This window comes from Oreochromis niloticus, linkage group LG9 (assembly GCF_001858045.2).
Source record: "Oreochromis niloticus isolate F11D_XX linkage group LG9, O_niloticus_UMD_NMBU, whole genome shotgun sequence".
NCBI lineage: Eukaryota > Metazoa > Chordata > Actinopteri > Cichliformes > Cichlidae > Oreochromis > Oreochromis niloticus.
Window position 1 is genome coordinate 6,459,173 of NC_031974.2, and position 20,870 is coordinate 6,480,042.

Below are 20,870 nucleotides of genomic sequence, written 5' to 3' on the forward strand. Positions count from 1 at the left end.
TGTTTCCTGTTTCTCGTTGTGAGGCCCCATGATCGTATATGACACATCCTGAGTCCATCCTGTTCTAATCTGCGCAGGCAAATATGCAGTTTCAAGCAAAACACTACTTTAAATGTCTCCCAGTTTAAACCTTCTATTGCCTCTTGATTAATATGGCACTTATTGAAATATTGCAACATTTATATTTCCCACAGTACTGATGGTCTTTGATCAGTGGTTTCAGTGCTTTCCTTCCTGCTTTGACTGCAGCTGTGTTTGACACAGGAAGACTTTATTACATTCTTCACGATTATACTTTATTCTTTTTGGGGGAAGTGCAGCTTTAAACCTTCACATGATTCAAGTCAACCCAACAAATCAATCTGAACGATCACAAGTGAGAAAACATCTGTAGACAAAATAAAACCCAACATTCAATCCACAACATGATCAAAAACATGATTCTCCCAAATCACCAAGAGCTGCACATTAACCACCACAATATATTTTTATTCTCTGTGCTTTCAAATATGAACACTGTTTACTTTCATCTCTGTTTCATTAGTTTTTGTTAACATCTTCCTGTGCATCACTTTACAGCAGCCAGACTCATTAAAATGAGACTTTGTAGGAGTTCACTTCCTCTCATGTGTTCATCCACAGCAGCTGGACAATAAAGTTTATTGTGACCCTGATACTGCAGCAGATCGCTCTCATCCATTTCCTGTTATCACTTCAAATAGAAATGAGGCTGTAGAGGTTTGGTGCAGGCAGAAAAACAGCTGCAGGGACAATGAAAAGACTTTTCTGCTCCAACTTCTCCCAGCATGCTGAGCTAATGATTAGTTGGTGTTTTTCTCCAAACACTCTCTCACTCTTCTCTCAACGTGTTCACAATAAACTGTGAACAGACACCGAGGAGAGCAGCAGAAGACCTCATTCAGGAGCTAAACTCAACATGAACTGAACTCACAGTAAAGTTAGCTCGGTGCTTACCTTTAGATGAGCCCACAAACCGAGAGAAACTCCGTGATGAAGCTGGAACTCTTTCCAAACACAGGAAACAGATCAGGGAGCAGAGACCCACGTGGTTCACGCTGATCTCAGCTACGATCCAGGAGACAAGGGTGGGCAGATCGATGCAGATATCGATCCAAACGTTGGTTTAGTTTGTTTTAATCATCCAAATCCAAATTTTACTCGCTTTGGATGAAAAAATAGCTCTGTCCGTCATCCCGGAAGGCGCGTGTTCTTTTTTATATCGTTTATTGGCGGTTGTCAAACACCAAAATGGTGCATTACCGCCACCAACTGGTGTGGAGTGTGAATGTCCAGATTGTAGATTGATTTAGAAAGAAAGAAAGCGTACTTTACTGATCCCCGTGGGGAAATTCCTCTCTGCATTTAACCCATTCACTCAGTGAAGCAGTGGGCAGCCATTGGGCACCCGGGGAGCAATGTGTAGAGATGGATAGAGATGGTACCTTGCTCAGGGGTACCTCAGGGTAGCTTTTCAGGGGAACCGAACCCCCGACCTTCCGATCATGGGGCCACCACTCTATCTACTGAGCTATCCCGGCCCCTGAACAGGTTTAGGGATTAAAACTGTTGCCTCCGCACAGGCAGCGACCCAAACCGAACTACAATGGAAAATGCACAACATGAGGAAAAATGAGGAGAAAATAAGAACTCCGCCCAGACGGAGCTCCAACAGGAAGATCAGTTTGAGAACCCAAAAAAACCCAACTCAGCACATAGCACATGAACCATCACATCTCACAACCAATGTTCCCTCTAATTTTTCACATGTCTGAGCGAACACACAAACTCCCTGAGCGACCCCTTGGACCACTGTGAGCAACATCAGACGTGTGCACTGTGGTCACGCCAGCATCTAATCCATCCAAGTTACATTAAAATAATCAAATTACAGCATTTACATTTATGTTAGACTACTTTTAATTAACTGCTTTAGCCCACTTACAATAAAAACTTAAAAAAAAATATTGTTCATGATCTGTGTAGTATGTTAACACTATTGGAAGAAAAAATAACTTGAACTCCAATTTTGAAAACACAACTTTCTTTCTTTCTTTTTTTCCCCTTTTATTTTATATAAAGCTCTGACTTGTATGAGTCTGTGGTCTGGGAGAGAGTCTGTAACTCTGTCTGCCAAATACAGTATATAATGACCAATGTTGGGCAATAACTTATATAGTTACTTCTTCAAAAAAGTAACTCAGTTTGGCAAACAAAGTTTTTTGCAGCTATTTATTTTTTTAATGCAGCCAAGGCGTTTTTTAAATAAACATTTCAAACTATTTACAGAACAATCAGCTGTTCTGCATCAAATCTGATGCCACACAAATTATTTGCGCCACTCCAACAAATAATTTGTGTCCACTATGAGATAAAGGAGAACAACATCCTGATACCTGCAGGCCTGACAACAGGAGATGTATCACTCCTGCAACACCTGTAACATTCAGCAGTCGCCTCATTGTTCTGACACACACAACAAAACTATTGACTACACTACACACTAACTACACAAGATTTGCGCTAAACGTCTCAAATCTCTCACATCTCAAAGCACCGACGTCACTCCTAAAGCTTCCCCCCGTTTCTGAAACAACATGATGCCGCGTTCCTATACCATTTTTTGATTGGTCGACATGGTACTTTTTTGGACGAATAGGAAAGAGAGGGGGGTGGAGTTTGTTTTTGCTCACAGGTGGAGAGTGCTTTCGAGGGTTTTCCTTATAAAACGCCGTTTTTACCGTTTCTTCCCGCAGTAAATATAAACAACGATAGTATTCAGGAAGAAAACCAAACATTGCATATTTTTTTAATCATAACTTTGCTTTTACGTGGCCTATCAACACAAAATTAAAAAACTGGTGCAAAGTCCACACTGTTTCCGTCAATTGTTTCGTCTGTCCTGCTCACATCTCCAATGGTTGTACGTGGCTTCACTCCACATCAGCCACGCCGCTTTGCCGGCACATAAGGACGCTGTCATAGCCTGTCAACCACGTTGATTAGCTGCGTATATACGAATGTGAATGGCATTATTGGCTGGACTATGGGATAAGTAGCATCGTTCTAATACAATACGGGAGCAGCCAGTCACTCACTGACTAACACTGCAAAACAGAATTGTTAAAGTATTAATTTTAATTTCAATTCAGGTTAATTTTTTTTGTGCGCAACACAGATTTTCTGTGCGCAGAGACCGTGCCAGCAGTGCGCAATTGCGCACGTGCGCAGCTTAGAGGGAACATTGCTCACAACACAGAAGACATAAGCTTTGAAGGTGTTTGGAGGGGGTGGGGATGAGTGTAGGTCCGTGTCAGTGTACATGCGTATGTGTGCGTGTGTGTGTTCCACATTCAGCCGAGAGAAAGTGTCCCTTCACCCTGGTTAGGCAAAAGTCAACAATCTTCGGTTGACACGGGTGGCCTTGAATGAGGAGGAAGAGTCTCAACATTTCCGTCCTGTAAAAAACAGAATCATCTCGCAGTCAGAGAAAATATTACGCGTTTGGTATTTAGCTGAAAAGGAACACAGTTTGTCCCGTACTTCAGCTACAATGAAAAAAAAGACACAAAGCTGCAGTTATTCTGTTTCTTCTTCTCTCATTCTCTCCCCCTCCCTCTCCTGTTGCTACTTCAATCAGGAAACTGATCAATGATCAGCTGATCGGCTTCTCTGTCTCAAGTCCCGTCTCTCTTGTTTATCGCCCACTTTGCGCAAGAAAGAGGAACCCAGCGGAGGTCATGTTAAACAACAGCAGGACATATAAGCTTAATCAGCTGTTATTAGAATGTATTTAATATTACCTTCTAATATCCGCTGATGTTCGCTGGAGCCACAGCTGTAAAAGCTGCTGGTCATGATATCGGCTTGGATATGTGGTGAGAGGGAAACATGAGGATGAAACCAGGAGATGTCCTTACTGAATCATCAGTGTTAGAAAGCCCACTGTTTAAACGTTGAATGCTTGATTGCCTTTGTAGCAGCTAATAGCCAGCATTCTTCCTTGTGTCCTCTCACCAGCATCTCGTGGGTTTGGTTTATTGCTGTGTGTGAATGCCAGAAGGTGGGTTCTGTTTACATGATGTTGTGTATTAGTGATGGGTAGATGAGGCCTCGTGAAGCGTTTCAGCACATTCCCCAAACTGTATCGATGTTGTGTCGACAGTGTTGCTGTTTTGCTCCATACTGACACCTGCTGGACCTTAAATATCATTGCAGGCAACTTACTTGAGACTCACAACAGACACTTATGGGACTAGCTAATTCCTAAATGCGTGTAGATTAAAAAAAAATTTTTTTTACCTGAATATAATTGTCACGTCTGGTGTGGCAGACGTGTGGAATATATTAGGACCCAAAATGCGGCAGCTCAGGTGCAGGTGAGTATTTATTAAACGAAAGGAAATACAAACAACAATGACACTGGGAACATGAAACTGGAACCTAAACTGGGTAAAACTAACAAAACAAACCAGAAACAAAGATGCAGGGAGGTCCTGGGAATACACACCGAGAGACTCAGGGAGACCGAAGGGAAACAACACAGACGAACCAGCAACGACTAAGACAAAAGACACGACTTAAAAACACTCAGAGAACACAGGGAGATTACACACAGGTGGGGGACACAGCTGGGAGTGATTAACGTGACGAGACTAGGGAGGCAAACTGAAAACACTCACATAAGATGCAGACCTTCACAATAAAACAGGAACTTAGATGGGCAGAACAGACTAAACACTAAACAGGAGGAACAGAACCAAAATCACAATAATAGAAAACACAAAAAGCTGGGTCAAAAGGACCCAGGATCATGACAATAATTGTGTCTGATGAGCCTAAGGTACAAAACATGCCGGCAACAACAATAATGTTTTTCTAGCTCCTTGAGAATAAAAAATGCACAACAAATGGAGTGACATTTCTGGGTTAATTTTAAAGTTTTCAGCCTGTGGCGCTAGTGACTGCAAAAATGCAGAAGTAAGGGTGGACTTGAACGAAGACTAGAAGGCCGTCCATTTCACAGCCACTCACTTCCATCCTACCCGGCCCTCGAAGGACACGTTCTTCATAGACCGGGTAGGTAGGATCCTCGAAGCATCCTTCCTCTAAATTTTGACACAGCTACTGAGACAGAGATTAACTTAAATGAACAAAAAACAGGGGTCATTGTGTTTGGTCCTTGTGACCACTACGACTTTGCTATCCTAGATAGCTATCCATCAGGGGCGAATCTAGAAGAGTGACATGGGGTGGCATGTGCCACCGTAAATTTGCATATGACAGTGCTGTTTATTAAAATAAGATTACAGATAACAGTGTATATGTAGTATACCCTTGTAGTATTCCCTTGAGCTTACTCAAGGCTAAAGCTCAAGGGAATTACAAAAATTCTCCCTTAGATAACAAAAATGTTGAGACTCTTCCCCCTCATTCAAGGCCACCCGCGTCGACCGAAGATTGTTGACTTTTGCCTAGCCAGGGTGAAGGGACACTTTCTCTCGGCTGAACGTGGAACACACACACAAACACGCACACACACACACATGCACACACACACACACACACACGCACACACACGCACACACACGCATGTACACTGACACAGACCTACACTCATCCCCACCCCCCGCCCTCTCCAAACACAGTGTGTATAAACTGAATATATTGCAGGGGTAGGCAACCTTTCTGATGATGAGTGCCATCTAAAATTTCCTCAGAAGTCAATGTACCATATGATTGCATTAGCAAAAAATGTAATAACATTCTATATTAACAGTTACACACTATATAGAACAACTTTATACAATTATATTTGTTTGCAGATGTTGGCAGTTATCAGCGAATAGTTATCAGCTATTTTGAAACAAAAAAGGCACTTTTTATCAATACGACAAATGAACTGTACAACAAAAATGCAAATGCCATTTATGTTCTCCTCACAACAATGATAAGAAAAATAAACTGGGCCAATATGGCATGTTTGTTAATACAGAGATACACATGTTAATGTGATCTATTGTCTCCCACTCAGAGAGACTGGTCTCCAAGGACCTAAGGACACTCTTTGTGTGAAAGAAAATCTGCTCACAAAGATATGTAGAGCCAAACACTGTCAATAATGCCTCTACAATGTTCTGAAGACAGTTAAACTTGTCAGGCAGTGATGTCCAGCAGGTTTAATGGTGAACATTAGTGTTGTGTGAACTGTGCAGCTGCCCAGACCTCTACATTGGAGAGACCAAACAGCCACTTCACAAGCGCATGGCACAACATAGAAGAGCCACCTCCACAGGACAAGACTCAGCAGTGCATCTGCATCTTAAGGATAAAGGACACTCTTTCGAAGATGCCAATGTTCACATCTTGGACAGAGAGGACAGATGGTTTGAAAGAGGAGTGAAAGAAGCCATCTATGTCCACTGTGAGCGACCATCTTTGAACAGAGGCGGTGGTTTACGACACCAACTGTCTGCCATCTATAATCCAGTTTTGAGTTCCCTCCCCAGACACCTTAACGCCCACTCACATCCTGGGCCATCTGACCTCAGGAAATCACATGATAGAGTGGGGTCAGATTTCACAATGAGCTCACCCGAAACCCTGGCTGATTAGGTCCCACACCTGCTTTCACACCTTGGCTCATGTGATTAGAGGATCATCAGGGGGTCCTTTGTCCCTCTTTGGGGGGATACTCCCACTGGGTTTAAATCTGGGACTCTCTGCCATTTGACCTTAGAAGTGAAGAAGCTTCTCGGATGAGAGGTGAAACGTCTTCAAGCAACTTAAAGAAGTCCAGACGCTTTTCTTTGCAAACTCCTTTGACCATGACTTATTATGGCTTCTTTAAGTATGTTAATTGCTTTGTCCTCTGCCACATGCAATCAGGAGCTGGTGTGTAGGAGCCATTTGTCTTGTTTTCCTTCCCTGTCAGGATGTGTACACCGTCATCTTTGAAAGAGTGTCCACTGGCCTGTAGGTGTAAATAGACTGTGGAGTCCTGGCCTGACGAGGTAGCTCTTCTGTGTTGTGCCATCGGCTTAGCCAAAGTTTGTTTGGTTTTCCCCCGACGTATAAAACATTGCAATCCTCCTGGCACTTAACAGTGTACACTTTATTACTCTGTTTGTGTCGGGGGACCCGATCCTTGGGGTCGACCAATTTTTGGCACAGCGTGTTTTGGGGTTTGAAAGCTAAAGAGACTCAGCGTTTAGAAAAAATGTCTCTCACCAGTTTAAATAGTGCGTTGACTGCAGATGGAAACAGGAGCACCTGCCCTGCTGGAGATCATGGTTTCCAGCAGGGCAGTTGTCTCTAGCCAACCACTGAAAGAGATTGGCTAATTTCCATTCACACTCACATTCATACAAACAGGACAGAGAAAGAGGCAGGTGCTGGTCCTGGAGGACAGGGGGGGTCCATGGACCAGATCACAGCTGAAGACCACACTTGGGTTAAACTTCTAGTGAAGAACAGGAAACTGAGGCTGCAGTTCAGGACAACAGAAGATTGAAAAATGTTGCCTGGTCTGATGGGTCTCAATCTCTACAACTTTCAGATTTCTGGGTCAGAATTTGTCTTCACAACATAAAAGCATGGATCCATCCTGCCTTGTATCAGGAAACGTTGATAAATCACAAATGAAACAAGTTTACAATATGAGTTTCCAAAATTAATCCTTTTGACATCTTAAACACAAAATCAGAAGTTTTAACACCTACAGCAAGTTTAAGAAAAAATAAAAGACTTTAAAGAGCTTTCAACCTTTTGTTTCAAACGTAAAACAGCAGATGGCACTTATGTATCTTTTATTGGATTGTCCAAAAATGTCTAAATTCTGGCTATGCATCAACAAGGAAATGAACTCGATACTAAATTATAAGATCTGTAAAGATCCGGATCAATTCTTACCACGGTTGCTGCCTCTGAAAAAAATCTGGACAAAAAGAGATCCACGTTATTAAATAAGCTTATGTTTAACGTCAGGAGAGCAGAGCAGCCCCCCTACTGTAACTCAGTGTTACAAAGAAATGTTTAAGTTTCTGCTATCTGAAAGACTCAGTGCGAAATTATGGGACAATGATGATGATTTCATGGACATATGGTGAACTCTGGTGAAGTCCTTGCCCTGCGATCTGAGAGAGAGAGTATCCTGAGAGGAAAAAGTTCAATGCAAAGGCAAAGATAGGACATGTGTGTAGCTGTTATATGAGGGATTAAGTATGTGACTTACTGAAAGTTTGTTTGCTCAGTTTTTGTTGTGTGTGTGTTGGGTGTGTATGTGCAATTCCTTTTTTTTCTTTGTTCTATAGTCTAAAACTAAATAAAAACCAAAAAAAGAAGATTTTAAAGATTTTATATTTCATAACTTTCAGGTCAGATTTTTAATAAGCTGCAGGAACCCTGTTCAGTGTGAGAGGAGAACAGTCAAGTCTCCTCCTCTGATAAACCTCCATCTGTGCCACTGAAAACAGTTCATCTGACTCTGACTGTAAAAATGTTTCCATTTGTCACTTCAGTCTTTACTCTGAAATACAGGAAATGAAATCACAGCTCAAACGATTCCTTTAACATTTTAAATGTTTATTTAACCTTTGCAAGATTTCATAACACAAACAACGTGAACAAAATAACATCTGCAGAACACATGGATCAAAATACATTCAATAAAAACTTGATAACATGAAAACAGATTTTTTCATCCAACTGCTGGAACAAAGCGAACCACTCGACATGAACACTGAAGCAGAACAGTTTAGAAACCTTAAAATGTAAGTAACAGAGCAGCACTGCTCTCCTTGACGCTCCCCTCGCAAGTAAAACTATTGTGGTGTTTGTTGGGTGAGATTTTAGGATTGTCATTTGTACTTAGAAACATTTAATCATTTATGTTTAGAGGTATATAATCATTTGTAGATTGATAGAATGTCTGATCCTTAGTAGTCTGCAAAGACTCTGGCTGTGTCCCAATCCAGCGACCGCACGCTCCGGAGTACACATCTTGAGACATATTACGTCACAGCGACGCGACGACGGCTGTCCCAATCTGAAGTGTACTCCAAATGCGCCGTCGATTTTCCCAAATTTGAAGTGTGGTCCGGTGTACACTTCGTGGTCCCATATATCCCAGACTTCATAGCGCGGTGGTGGGTGTGGATAATTTTGCCAAAAAATACGGCAGAAGCGGAGCGGCCGAAGAGTGAACCTTCAAAAGTAAGTACTGAATATTATGTCACTTATTTATGTGTGAATGTTTAATAATGAAGAACATTAAAACATTACTGTTGGCCACATGTCAGCAAAGTTATGTGACATTAGTGATGTTTGTACTAACTTGGTTTTAAAGCCTTTACTTTAAAATATACGCCGTCCAGTAGTTGACCTTAATCTTACAGAGATGTGATTATTTTGTGGATAATTAAAGTCAGTCATATATCCACAAACACAACAAGCTGAAAGTCAGTGATGCTGCTCGGTTTGCAGTCCTGAATACAAGCAGGATTCACTGCACTGTTAATGTTAGCTATGTTATATTGCTGCCTCTGTTCGGTGGTCTCGAGCCAAACGGACTTTAATGTGTGTTTGAACGAGCTGACGGTTCACTCGTTAAGCTGAAAGAAAGATGCTTTAATCACAGGAGTCACACATGTGTCCACTGTACCATCTGGGAACTCTTCTTGTTTAGCACTCGTAATAACACAAACACTAAATCCTCCTTCTCTGGTGCTGTTTTGTAGCAGTGTATACACCTGAGACTGTCACCTGTCTGTCTGTCCTGCACTCTCTCTCTGTTTCTTTCTCTCTGATTGTGGAATAAAAGTATGAACATGTATTTATAAGTTACACTTGTGTTTGAATCCTGCAGCTTATCACACATTTGATTTCCATGTGTGACAACTGCAAGTGTCCAGAGTGAGGACAGACTGAGGGACCCACTGCTGCACATCATCTGTGAAGCTTTGCACCCCTGATGATCCACCAGGACAAACTCAGCAGTGTGTGAGGAAGAGGAGGAGGAAGAGCCAGCAGCAGCTGACAGATGGAGAGAATAGACAGACTGTTCCCTGTTTGTGAAGGACTGCTAGAAAAGTTTAAAATAACTAATTGTCTGTCCTGAATCAGTATCAGCAGCAGAATGGAGCTAAAAATAAATGTTTGTTTCAGTTCTATGAAGCTTTGAGTATTTTGGATTAGTAGCACTGCTGTGTTTGTTGCATCATATTGCTGTAATTGTTTATATGCTTTATATATTCTGAGGTAAGTTGATCTATAGTGTTACATCATATTCTATAAGGATGTTATGTGTTTGTATACTTTCTGCCCAGTTTGACCCATTTAGCAGAAGTCGGCCTGTTTAAGGCTCTGATATCTATTCTGTGTAACTTAAAGCAGTTATGACATGCTCTGATTTTCTCACCCAATAAAGGAATATTTAACATATCAGTCTATTCTTCATTCTATCAAAAACAGTTATCACAGCTCATAGATTTCCTTTTTACACATTAGTCTTGTAGTCAAGACCAAGACAGAGACAAAAAAAAGTCTTTAAACTGCAGCCAGATGCTGCTTCATTTATGGGTGTCAGGCATAGAGATGGCACGATACCACTTTTTTATGTCCGATACCGATATCATAAATTTGGATATCGGCCGATACTGATATTAATCCGATATAGTGTGTTTTTTAATCAATAAAACTGTTTTTTTTATATCTTGCTGCATTTTGTATAAATTCAAACTCAAGTTAAAAAAACCCCCACTAAAGCTATTCTGTTATACCTGTGTGCAAAAAATACACTGCACCCAAAATATTTCATAGTTCAGCAACACTGATCAATCTAATAAACTTAAACCTACTCCATCCTCCCTATTCTGGTATTTTAAAGAGTAAGCAACCTAACTAATAGGGTTGAAAACTCCCAGTAAAAAAATAAATTAAAAAAAATAGGGAACCACCCCCCACCCTCCACCTCATGATGCTTAATCGACGTAATCAACTTTAATTTGATGCAGTGTGAAAAAAAATGCACAGAAATAAATTATTTTTCAAGAATAATTAAATAGATTCAACATCTTTCTTCAACAGAATTGCAGACTGCACAGATTATACATTCCCAAAGGAAAAAGTACTATAGCTTACTAGGGTATATTAGACTTAACAGTTACTATATACAGTAATGGACTTCTATACATTTTACATCAGATTAAAATTTTGGGTGTAAGATTCAGATAATTATTTATTAAAAGCTAGACATTTTAAATGAGAATAAGAAAGAAAAACATGTCTTTGTGTCCCCCTTTTCCCTGTTCATGCCCTATCGGCCCCCCTGGCTAAACTTTGCTAGATCCGCCCCTGCACAGTTACCCGCCGTCAGCTACGTAGAAAACGATCCTGGTGTAGAAAGTAATATTAAATAAATTCTAACAACAGCTTATCAAGCTTAAACGTGCTGCCGTTGTTTATCCGCTGGTCTCCTCTTTCTAGCGCAAAGTGGGCGATAAACAAACAACAAAGACGGGACTTGCAGCAGAAAAGCCGATCAGCTGATCGTTGATCAGTTTCATGTTTGAATTAATAACACGAGAGGAAGAGGGAGTGAATGAGAGAAGTAGATGCAACTGCGCAGCAAAGACAGAATAACTTCAGCTTTGTGTCTATTTTTTTTTTTTATTCTAGCTGAAGTACGGGACAAATCGCTTCCTTTTCACCTCAATATGGAACTCCGAAGGCCAGTTCAGCTGTGGCTCAATATATCAGTTGTTAAGCTTAACGTGGAAATACTATGCAAACATTCAAGGATGAACTTACACACTTGCTTTACTTCTCTGGGATAGTTTTCGCCGAGATGAAATGCCTTAGGAAGCATGTAGCGAGGCTCCAAATGCTCCAACAGACCACCGACAGGTCTGGCAGACAGCCGCTCTATCACGTGACACATACTGCTCCGATGCGCCGAGCTGGGTTACGCCAAGTAGCGCGTTTTGTGAGGTGATTTTGTGATACTTCAGATCGGATTACATTTTTTATTTCTCTCCGATATCCGATCCAGTAATTTAGGTCAGTATCGGACCGATACGTAATATCGGATCGGTTCATCTCTAGTCAGGCATATTTATGTGTTTTTGCTTTTGCACAGCCCTCCTCACCGCTGTCTACTGTCTCACTCACTGAGAGGACAGACGCACGCTCCACTTGACTGTCGCGTCTCTCACCCTCTCTGCTTTTCACATAATGATATTATCCTATATCCTCGCATGTGATTGGCCACAATATGGAGGGATTGGAGCATAACTGAGCCACTGTGTGAGAGCTGAGCAGCGAAAGGAAATTAAGTGAGGGCAGAAACGACTGAAAGATTAATTGGGTCTGTTGTGAGTTTTGTTCAAAAAAGAATGACTTCATATAGGAAAAAATAAATATCACATATGCAGGACACCTTAAACTAGTTTTTAATTAAGCAGCAAGGCAGAACAAAATCAGGGCTGTATCAAGACACAGTGACTAAACCCCCATTCAACCAGACCCAGAACTGATCCGGAATTAAAACAGGACTACCACAGTTCAAAATCAGGACTACTTAGGACTTAACCAAGACAGAGCCAGAATCAAAAATAGATGATAGTAGCACTAAAAATCATCATAGACCTGCACTACACTTATTTTTTAATTCTACCAAAGTACACTATTTAGATTCAGAAAAGTTTATATAATTATTTAGCCTTGTTGCGCAAACAAGCCTGCAAAACTTAATAAATATATAACTTGAAAAGTAACAAATGGTATCTAAAAAGTTACACTAGGTACAAGATACATGTTTTGATGACTAACAACCATTTGACTAACATGTGTGTCTCACCTGCATTTGTTCCATCTCTGTTCTGTCCTCATTCTCCATCTCCCTCTCTGTTCCTCTCTCTCCCTCTTTGTGCTGACAATCAAGCCAAACACCAACATCATCAAATATACAGTTGAAACCAGATATTTACATACTTTCAGATAAAAACACAATCACTTTTTAATTGTAACATCAAATCAGACTAAATGTTTATTTTTTTAGATTGATAAATATAAAAAAACATATTTGTTAACTTTAAGAGTAAAGAGCGAAACTATCTGTATTTCTTAATTGTAAATGGCACCAAATTGTATTCAAAATTGAGCCACACTTATGGAGGTCGCCAAATTCTTTTCCTGGTGTTTTGGTTGATATCTCTTGATTTTCCCATGTCAAAGTGTCTGTGTGGTTGCGCTCAGTAACCATTTCTGCATTAACCAGCAGGGTTGACCTAAACCCAAAAGACCCTGAAAACAGAAGAGAATCTTTCTGTCTCTTCAGATTCACTGTGATGGGAGTGATTTCAGCCCTGAGTGATCACGCTGATGTTTGAACAGAGCAGATAATGAAGTGAATGTTTTGGCACATTGGTAACAGTGAAACAGTTTATTAGTAACGTGGGATCGTTTGTGTTTGGAGTATGAACTGAGATTCCTGAAGCTCTTGTCACACTGGTCACAGCTGTAGTTTCCTTCCATGTGTGTACGTTCATGATTGTTACGACTACTTGAACATGAGAAACTTTTGTCACAGTGTCTGCACTTGTATGGTTTCTCTCCTGTGTGGACTCGTTTGTGTGTTTTAAGGCTACCGGCACTGATGAAGGATGCCCCACACTGATCACAGAGGTGCTTTTTGACCCCACTGTGAATGAGTTCATGCTGTTTTAATCCACTTGATGTGGTGAAGCTTCTCCCACATTCTTTGCAGTAGTTCAGTTTGTCTCCAGCGTGTTTATGTTGATGTGTTTTTAGGGCCATTTGCTGAGTGAAATTTTTTCCACAAAGGTCACATTTATGAGGTTGTTCCTTAGTGTGGGTAAGCATGTGACGTTTTAGTTGTGTGTCTGTAGTACAGCGTTTTCCACACTGTTCACAGCAGTACACATCATGTCCGGTGTGAATGCGTAGGTGTATATTTCGGCTCCCTATCCGGCTGAAAGTTTTTCCACAAATGTCACAGCTGTATGCCTTAATTCCAGAGTGGGTAACTAGATGCCTCTTTAAGTGGTTACTGTGAGTAAAAGCTCTGCCACACTGATCACAGCTGTACGCTTTAACTCCACTGTGGATGAGTTGGTGTGATTTTAGGGAACGCTTCCAGGAAAAAGTCTTTCCACACAAGTCACAGCTGAACGGTTTCTCTCCAGTGTGGATGACCTGATGACGTTTTAGTTTAGACTTAGCAGGAAAACCCTTCCCACACTCGTCACAGGTGTATTTGTTCTCTCTCTTTCTTCTGTGAGGTTTGTCGGCCTCCTGAGAGCGCTGACTTCTTGCTCCATGTTTGTCCTGCAGTGACAGAGATACAAACAGAGGCAGTGAGTGAAATGCAGTCGTGGAACAAACTCAACCTTCAAACTCCCTCCATTAACACTAGTTTTAAACCTGAAGGTGGAGTATGGCACCAAACACCTTAAAGGTCTCTTATCCCCACCTGCTGGTAGTTCTAGCACATTACATCCAACCTGGTGTTAAAAATAATTCATGACTGTTTAAACACTCTTAAATCATGCCCATCCCTCCTACCTGTACACAAATATTAATGCTAACGTGCTAACACACTCATAATTGTAAACAAATGTTTACAGGTCTATGCTTTTTTATATTTCCCGTTCCTGATATTAGTTTGTTCAATGATAACAGATCCATTGTAATAGTTAACAGGTTCTTAGTCATTCAGGTCATCGTACTCTAAGGAGCTTGGAAGGCAAACTTGTTCAAGCTTGCTTGAAGACATTTCACCTCTCATCCCAGAATCTTCTTCAGTTCTAGGGTAAATTGGGGGAGAGTCCCAGATTTTAAAATTAATGGGAGTGTCCCCCAAAAGGGTCATGGATCCCCTATTGATCCTCTACCTAATCACACCAGCCATGGTGTAAAAACAGGTGTGGGTCACAGTCAGCCAAGGTTTCAGGTAAACCTATTATGAAACTTAACCCCACCCTATCATGCGATTTCCTGAGGTAAAAAAGGCCCAGGATGTGAGTGGGTGTTAAGGTGTCTGTGAAGGGATCTCAAAACTAGCTCCTCCCATACAAGGTCTTAAATAATCAGGCCCCATCTTATCTTAAAGACCTTGTAGTACCATATCACCCTATTAGAGCACTTCGCTCTGCAGGCCTACTTGTTGTTCCTAGAGTATTTAAAAGTAGAATGGGAGGGAGAGCCTTCAGTTTTCAGGCCCCTCTTCTGTGGAACCAGCTTCCAGTTTGGATTCGGGAGACAGACACTATCTCTACTTTCAAGATTAGGCTTAAAACTTTCCTTTTTGCTAAAGCATATAGTTAGGGCTGAACCAGGTGACCCTGAATCCTCCCTTAGTTATGCTGCAATAGACGTAGGCTGCCGGGGATTCCCATGATGCATTGAGTTTTTCCTTTCCAGTCACCTTTCTCACTCACTATGTGTTAATAGACCTCTCTGCATTGAATCATATCTGTTATTAATATCTGTCTCTCTTCCACAGCATGTCTTTATCCTGTTTTCCTTCTTTCACCCCAACCGGTCGCAGCAGATGGCCCCGCCCCTCCCTGAGCCTGGTTCTGCCGGAGGTTTCTTCCTGTTAAAAGGGAGTTTTTCCTTCCCACTGTCGCCAAAGTGCTTGCTCATAGGGGGTCATGTGATTGTTGGGTTTTTCTCTGTATCTATGAAGCGCCTTGAGGTGACTTTTGTTGTGATTTGGTGCTATATAAATAAAATTGAATTGAATTGAAAACTGGATTATAGATGGCAGACAGTTGGTGTGGTAACCCACCATCTCTGAGTCCCAGTAATCTTTTTTTGCCAGTCCAGTTTGGCACCGTAACAATCAGAATTATTGTCTGAAGGTAGAGGTGGGCGATATAAGATTTTTTCATATCACGATATGTTTTTTTCATTTCAGGCGATAACGATATATATCACGATATAAGCCAAATAACTATATTTGTAAGATTTAAATGTGCCGTTGCTCACAAGTAAAATGTGAAATAATTAGCAGCTTGTTTTAATTAAAATATTTATTTCCCATAATAAGTTCAACAGGGTAGATGTACTTAAGGAACATGAGACTTCAGTTTCAGATAAATAAAGGTAAATATTGCAAACTACACAAAAGGCAGCCGCTAAAGCGTTTAAGTTTCAAAATAGAACAAACAAAACAGACTACTAAATTGTCAATTCCACTTAGAAACAAAATTTTAATTCTAAAAATAAATCTTAGGTCGTTTTACAGAAGAACAGACAAAATTGACTAACTTTTGTCAATATCAAATAAACTGAGAACTAAAAGGAAATTCTCAATCTCTCCTTGTTGTATAGCTTAGCTTTTCAAACAGTTTTAACAGTTACTTTAGGCTACGTTCACACTGCAGGCGAAAGCGCATCAAATCCGATTTTTTCACCCCTATGCGACCTGTATCCGATCTTGGTATGACAGTGTGAACAGCACAAATCCGATATTTTCAAATCCGATCTGGGTCACTTTCGTATGTGGTACTGAATCCGATACGTATCCGATGTTTTAGAAAGCGACTGCTGTTTGAACGGTCATGTCGCATTAAATCCGTCTTTTACGTCACTGACACAAGACAGACGCCAATTATCAGCGCCGGAGAAGCGCCCGATAGGACATCGCGAACGATTTCCTACCATCCGGTGAAACTGTTGGGAAGACAACGTTGGAGAAATGTGAACATTTTATTTTTACTGTATTTTCTGCAGATTCTGACAGAAATCTGCAACTATCCTTTGAAGCACCGCTCCTCTAAAACACCAATAAGGATCATTATTAGGTTATCTACATTATTATGTAAATAACAAAATAACTTAAAGCAAAAATCTGGAAACATAAAGTCCGAAGTCTTTATATTAAGGGCCATCAGTCAAACAATATTGTTTGCCCTGGGTCTACACAGAGCAAGTTGTGTGTGACATCTTCTTTTGCGCATGCGGGCCACTTTGAGCGTTCACACTGGAGAGCGTTTGATGTCGCATTTTATGTGTAGTGTGAACAAGCAGACAAAAAAAATCGGATTTGATCAAAAAATTGGAATTGAGCATTAAGACCTGCAGTGTGAACGTAGCCTTAGTCTGACAAAAGCCGAATGACGAATTAGCGCTTTCAGTCAGAGACTGAGCATGCACCGCTTTATTGTATTTCCAGACTTGCTTTCAGCACAATTTACAGTGCGCGCTACTCTGTTTTTTGTCAGACTTGAAATAGCCGAAATACCTTCACACTACGGAACTTCTGTGGCCCTTCCGTTCGACAAGCTCTCCAGCATTGGAACCATCATCGGTTTTTTCTTCGGTAACCTTCGCTCACGCTCTCGGTTGATTTTTCTCTAGTCGGCAAACTCCTTTCCTTCATTACCCGGGCTGCACGGCTGCAAAAACAAATACACATGTGCGCCTTGGCGCTTGTGCTGTACGTAACAAGTCACGTGACGTGACTCTGCGGCTGTGATTGGTTTGGCTCTGCACTACTTAATTTGGATTGGCTGTTCTTTTTTTCTTTTTCTTTTTTTAAGAGGACAAGAGAGATGAGGCCTATCGCAATAGTTTAATTTTTCTATCGAGGAAAAGTTATTTCGCAATACATATCGTTATCGTTTTATCGCCCAGCTCTATCTGAAGGCCAAAGAAAATTTTCGGAAGGGGCACGACCGAGCAGCCACCAGGAGTGAGCCAGTACACAGCTGAGCGCCTAGACCACCACACCTGGGGGGGCAAGGTGTGGTGGTCCCGTCATCCCATCTGACATTTGGCAAACAAAAAACATCTTTATCACACCCCTCCAGGGTGCTCTTAATCCCTTGATTAATGGGAGGGTCCGTAAGCTAATAAATCAATCACTTTCCAAAAACTTTTCCAAAAATAAAATTAATTATGAATTTACATAACAAAACTAGGTCAGCATATTCTTACAACTTTAAAGAACAAACAAAAATGAATACAAATTGCGTTTTATAAACATTCAACAAAATGGCCACAACATGTGCTGTTCAAAGTTGCATCAGTTAGCTTTGGATAAAAACAGGTGGTAAAAATGTTCTTCAAGGAGCTACTTTTACATTTTCTGATTACATTTCAGAACCTGTACTTTTTCACTTTAGCTTGAGTAAAGAAGTTAAATCAGTACTGAAACTTTTTTTTTAACACTTACTTAAGTATAGAGTAAATGTACTTTTGCCTCCTCTGATAGTTTCTATAATATTATTTATATCAGTGATGGCCAAATGAAGCTTTCTGAAACACTGAAGCTTGTATTGAAAAAGGTTCATTACTCAAAGCTTTTCAACACAGTCCTCTTTGGTGACATCTGCTGGCCAAAAATATGAAGAACAGCTTGAATCTACAAATTATAATAAAGAGCTTCATTATAATTGCCCACTCTACAGAGCTCAGCTGACAGCTTCTGTTTAATATCATGAGCCAGTTCTGTCACATGCTTGCTTTGCTTGTGACTTAATGATGTTTGTAAACATAATTAAAAAAACAAAACACATAATATATAATAATATAAAACACAATCATATAACATGTTGGGAGTATGAGAGTATTAGATGTGACTAAATATTTAGTGAAACTGTGATAGCCTCTTTCTCAATATGCATACTCGTGATTCGTCATCAGTTGGAGAGGAAGTACGGTTCCAAAACACAAATGCTGCAATGGCGGAGGAGTGTGGCTAAAAACTTTTAATTATTACTCTTTCTGGGTCATAAAATAAACTTATACGTTTTCTTTAGGTGAGAAGACATCACATATTTCCAAAAGTGCTCAGATGTTTTCGAACACGTCTGTTACCCACCAGCTCGATAGCAGACGAGGATCATTTGAGCCCGGCGAGAACAGCGGACTCCCACAAACCATTTTCAAACCCCAGGTTAAACATAATATATGAGTGTCTTAGATTTATTTCATTGTTTTATTTGTTCCTGAGTAAATCGGTTTGGCTGAGATTAAAGTTAAGCCTCATAACTAGGGATGGGTACCGGTTTCCGGTGCCGTAATGGCACCGGTTCTGACATAAACGGTAGTAACCAGACCGAAAAGCAGCGCACATTTCGGTGCTTTATTTCGGTGCTTTTTTTTTCTTGAGCTGTCATACACTTTGGATTCTAGCCAATCATTTTACGTTTCCGAGGATAGTAGGCGGGCCCAGGTACGTACCTTCTTTTAGAGCAGAGCTACAGATTAAAAATGCCCAAGGTGAAGCGGTCAAAAGTCTGGCTGTACTTCACAGCAAAAGATGCAAACTCAGCAGCCTGCAACAAGTGCTTTAAGCCCCACACCCCCGGTACCGCGAGCAAAAAGGAGGAGATCACGTTTAATCGGTTATAACACGGGGTGAGAAATATAAGTCCAGACATGTGTGGTATCCACAGAAACCTCTGAATCTCAGCGAAAATGTCATATAAACCATTTCTACAACCACCAAACTCAACGAAAACAAGCCATGATTAAACGAGCAGTTATGTAAATGCGCACAAGTCCGCTAAACAAACATGGCGAACCAGTAATTCTCCAGACTTCATGTAACCGGCTAAAGAAAAGCTGGTTATCTTCTAGAGCTATCACCAATTCCAAACACCAAGTTTCACCACACTCTGACCAAAATTCACTGAATGAGCCGCAAAAGAAGACCACAAAAACACACAGCGGCGCAAATGCGCTAAGACAGAAATTGGCTTACCATCCAGATTTCCTCCGTTATTTTCGCCAGTAGCCATGTGATTATCAGCAGTTACCATGCCTACCTAGCCGCATCAGAGTCGTTTTCCGTCAACAACCTCCATTTTAGACCCACCTATAGACATGTGACTGGACAGACCCAAATTTGGGCCCACGTGGGTTTTGGCATTGCAACGTCTGATTGGTTGACGTAACGTGAACGTGGCATCGTTACTGTGACTCTATTGGCTCAAACAATTAAAAAGAGGTGTCAATCATGCAAATTGACCAAAAGAAACCAAAGTTACAGCCCCTCAGAGTTTAAAGGGCCAGAGGCCAATTAAGCGCTCCATGGCAGAAAAGGCCCATTACCATGTAAATGTATGGTTAATTCTTCAAAAACGCATTAAAAAAAAAAAAAGAAGCATTTTTAGGCATGTTAATAAAATTAATTAATGACTGCTCTTAAATACCTAAAAAAATTAACTGGCGTGGTGTCCAATTGTGTGCAAGAATTGGACATTTTTGTACCATGTCTGGATATTCATGTATTGACAGCGCTGTAATTTTTCACTGTTTCACTTTAAAAACATAAATCTTTGCACAGATGATGTTTATATGTTGTTACGGCTCTTATCATTTTGCAGAAAAAAAGAGACTGCTAAAAATAAAAACATGAGAGGTTTTTGGACGAAGTTTGTGTTCTCCATTCTTTAAGCACCGGTTCGAGCACTGTTTAAGCACCGGCACCGTTTCAAAAGTACCGATTTGGCACCGGTATCGGATAAAACCTAAACGATACCCATCCCTACTCATAACATATTATAGCACAGTTAAATAATAGGGGACGGCAGTAAAAACTCAGTAAAAAACTAATCAAGTACGCTGGTGTTCCAATTGTACAAATCATACTTGAGATTTGAGAAAGGGCCATAGATTCCTCACCTTCTGTGTTGAGCTCATTGTTTCCTCTGTAGTGACTCAGCTGAGTCCAGATGGCTGAAAATGTTCCTCTGTTGCTCCGTCAGACTCTTCTCCTCCTGCTGATCAGCTGGGACACAAAACAGATCTTTGTTAGGCTCCACACTGCACTGAAGAGTCAAAGTGTCTCATATGTTCATCTGACAACACAAAGTACA

The 20,870-nt window shown here is 40.8% G+C and overlaps 1 protein-coding gene across 1 annotated transcript; it reads right to left on the reverse strand.

Moving 5' to 3' along the window:
- Positions 1–13,140: 13,140 nt before the first annotated feature.
- On the reverse strand, positions 13,141–20,706 carry LOC112847820 (gastrula zinc finger protein XlCGF8.2DB-like). Its single transcript, XM_025910311.1, has 2 exons — positions 20,677–20,706; positions 13,141–14,364 (listed from the first exon to the last, which is right to left on the reverse strand). The coding sequence occupies exons 1-2, from the start codon at positions 20,692–20,694 to the stop codon at positions 13,357–13,359; spliced, it is 1,026 nt and encodes a 341-aa protein (XP_025766096.1). The 5' UTR covers positions 20,695–20,706; the 3' UTR covers positions 13,141–13,356.
- Between the last annotated feature and the right edge of the window lie 164 nt (positions 20,707–20,870).